At 39.7% G+C, this 3,198-nt stretch overlaps 1 protein-coding gene across 1 annotated transcript; it reads right to left on the bottom strand.

The window, feature by feature from the left end:
• Positions 1-1,575: 1,575 nt before the first annotated feature.
• Positions 1,576-3,193, bottom strand: SOX17 (SRY-box transcription factor 17; the record flags this gene model as incomplete). Its single annotated transcript, XM_069092696.1, has 1 exon — positions 1,576-3,193. A coding segment is annotated over one exon (459 nt), but the record flags the coding sequence as incomplete, so codon positions are not given.
• Between the last annotated feature and the right edge of the window lie 5 nt (positions 3,194-3,198).

Genomic DNA, 3,198 nt, shown 5'->3' with positions numbered 1-3,198 from the left:
TTTGACAGTTTGGTGAGACCTATGGATCCCTTCTCAGGATATTTTTTAATGCTAAAAAAAAAAAACCAAATACATCAGATTATAGAGAAAACCAATTATATTGAAATATATCAAAATATTTAAAAATCAATTCATAGAACCCAGAGTGAGAATCCCTGAGAATGTCATTTAAGCCTAGTAAAAACTTTTAAAAGATTTCCTATCATGCTAACTCTTCTGAATGTCTACAGGTGGCTGTACACACAAGAAATTTGTAGCAACTAGAAAACCATATGAAAAATAATTTTAATGTCTAAAATATCAACCATTTAAAAGAATCTTTTAATTGCTTATGTGATCAAATGAGATTATTTCTAAAAAGCACTTAGCCCAGTGCCTGACACATGGTAGGAGGTATATAAAAACTTATTCCCTTCTTTTTCTCCCTTCCCCTTCCTAAGGCACATTTCCCAACCCCTTCCCCTAAGAAAAAAGGGGGTAGGGGGAAGAATGTCTTTTCTTTCTTTTTTTTTTTTTTTTAAAGCAATTGGGGTTAAGTAACTTGCTCAAGGTTACACGGCCAGTTATTATTTCTGGGTGTGGTGCTGAGTATCCGAGCCCAGATTTGATCCAGGTCATCCCAACACTGGAGCCTGTGCTCTTACTCGATGAGCCACCTGGCCGCCCCTAAGCAATTGGGGTTAAGTAACTTGCTCAAGGTTACATGGCCAGGTGTTTCTGGGTGGGTGCTAAGTGTCTGAGCCCGGGATTCAATCTCCAGGTCTTCTCAACACTGGAGCCGGTGCTCCTACTTGCTGTGCTACCTGGCCGCCCCTAGAATGTCTTTTCTTTAATGTGATTCTCTCTAATCTCTGTCTGAAGGAGTAGAGCCGGAGGCAGGGTATACTTAGTGCAGTGTATACTGACCTTTTTGCTTAAAACTAAACCTCAACTACTATTCACCATAGTACATTTTCTCTTTAGCTTCAGCCCTTTTCATACTCTTCCCTTTCCAATTTTACCTGCCTCCCCTCCAGCATAGGGATAGCTTAGTATGGACTGGTATGCTGGGCAAAAGAAGTATGATTTCTAATATTTCATGTGAAAGGCCAAATTCACCAATGTACTGCCACCCAATATATGGCCACGTGAACCATCAAGAGAAAGAGCAACTATCATATAGAATGAGACTAAGAGAAGTAACTAAAGCATAAAATATGCCTCTAGTTCATCTTTTTTCTTACAAACCCAGCCTTCCCCCTTCATTATTTTCTGTTCCCTCTGTTCTACCCTTTCCCAACATTCAAATCAAATTTGAGATGTTTCCAATGATATAGAAACACCAAGAACACAGAGTGGTAGAATTCAGGAGTCAGTTTTGCAACACCCTTCCCCCCAAAAATGACTTCCTTTTTCCAATCCCAGATCACCCTTCTCCTTAGGTTATTTGTTCCTGTCTTAATAGAACATGGATCCTTAGTTCAACACCAATACTGTGCCTCCCATGTTTTCTGTTGTTGCCATTTCAAGAAATAAGACAGAATGTTAAAATGCTAAACGAAATCTTATAGATCAATACATTAAAAAATGCTTGGATTAAAAAGTTCAAGTTATTATGATGTATTTTTTTTCAAATAGGAAACTAGGAACATTAAAGAATGCTTGGTCAATACTAATTAGGATTAATAAAAACTTTCTAGTAATAAAAAAGTTATGGCTTAGTCAAATGTACTTGGTTCCCAAAAACAGCAGGAAGACAGTATTTTCAAACACTAGGAGAACATAGAATGCTTGGATTTTCACTCTGGTGAACAAACACAAAACTGTCAACTGTAAAAAGTCTTAACTCAGGTCCTCATACATAGTTAGAGGCTAAGTAAATGCCTGTTAACTTATTGATAATGTCATCGTTAATTTCAATATAAAAAGTCACTTTAAATGCATTAAAATTTAATCTGTAACACTCAGAATATAAATGAGTTCACTAAGGATGAAATCTACCTTCCTCACCTTTAAAAAATATTTTGGGACTCAAGGTGGAGACAAACTGAATACTGCCTATGCTTATTATCCCAGAGCCAGTGTTATTCAATATGGAAAGTGTCTCTCCACAAAAGGAGCAGACCATGAGATGAATTTTTCAGTCATGGCATCTCAAACTGACATGGAAGAAATTACAATCTGATTTGATGATATACTCCAGATTTTACAGATCCTTATTGAAGTCAGCATATTAGTATACATATATACTCATTCTTCATAAATGTTACTTCAACAACACAACATTCCTCCATTCTATTTAAATTAGTAATATGATTAATAAATTTCTGGGAACCCAAACACTGGAAAAGTTCAAATTTTATTAAGTAGTCATGTAAAAAACTGCCCCCCTCCCTCCCTCCCCAATTTACTAAACAACATGAACTTTCATAGTATGGTTGGTATTCTGGGCCACATTACACAGAAAAGGTAAAGTCCAATTAACAAATGGCAATTTTGACAATAACAATTGGGGGAAGACTGAGAGCAAATCCGTGATATAATGAACCCCAAAACCCCACATCCTCTTTAGGAAATTGCTAAGATTAGAGTCAAATAAATTACCATAAATTAGGTGCCAAGACAACTCTCAATTTAAAAAACACACAGAAACAAGGGGGGTAGGGGGTGGGAAAGGATTTCCTTAGCTCCTGCAGGAAGTGTGTAACACTGTTTATGCTGCTGGCCCACAGGCTGGAGGAGAGGGGTAGATGTGTCACCCATCTGGATAGCTGCAGTAATATACTGCTGAACTGGCATCAGACACGACAGAGGAAATGGCCTCATGACTGTCAGGTAGAGGGAGGCCAGATTCATGTCCCTGGTAATTTAGCCCCAACTCGGGTTTGCATACAAAATGCAGATATTGTTCAAATTCTGTGCGGTCCACATCTGCAAGGAGCTCAGCAGGCTGGCTGGTGTCCAGGCCTTCCCTGCAGGACAGGGCCTCTGGAGGAGGAGAGGGCTGACTAGATCCTGGCTGATGCTGCATCTGGAAACCTCGGACATTGCCCCCAGCCTGGGGGGAGCCCATGGGACCATAGTACATATGCAGAGGGTTGGAGGGGCCCATCAGACCCTGCAACGAGTGGCTCAAGGGTTCCTGCATGTGTCTGTGGTGCACAGGACCTGAGTGAGAGTCAGGATGCACAGAGTACTCAGAGGCTACAGGATAGCTGT

Source organism: Petaurus breviceps, unplaced genomic scaffold, assembly GCF_028583685.1.
Source record: "Petaurus breviceps papuanus isolate PSGF00001 unplaced genomic scaffold, PetGlider_PUasm1.0 193189, whole genome shotgun sequence".
Lineage (NCBI taxonomy): Eukaryota > Metazoa > Chordata > Mammalia > Diprotodontia > Petauridae > Petaurus > Petaurus breviceps.
The sequence above is the reverse complement of the archived record's forward strand: the minus strand, read 5'-3'. Positions and strand labels throughout refer to the sequence as shown.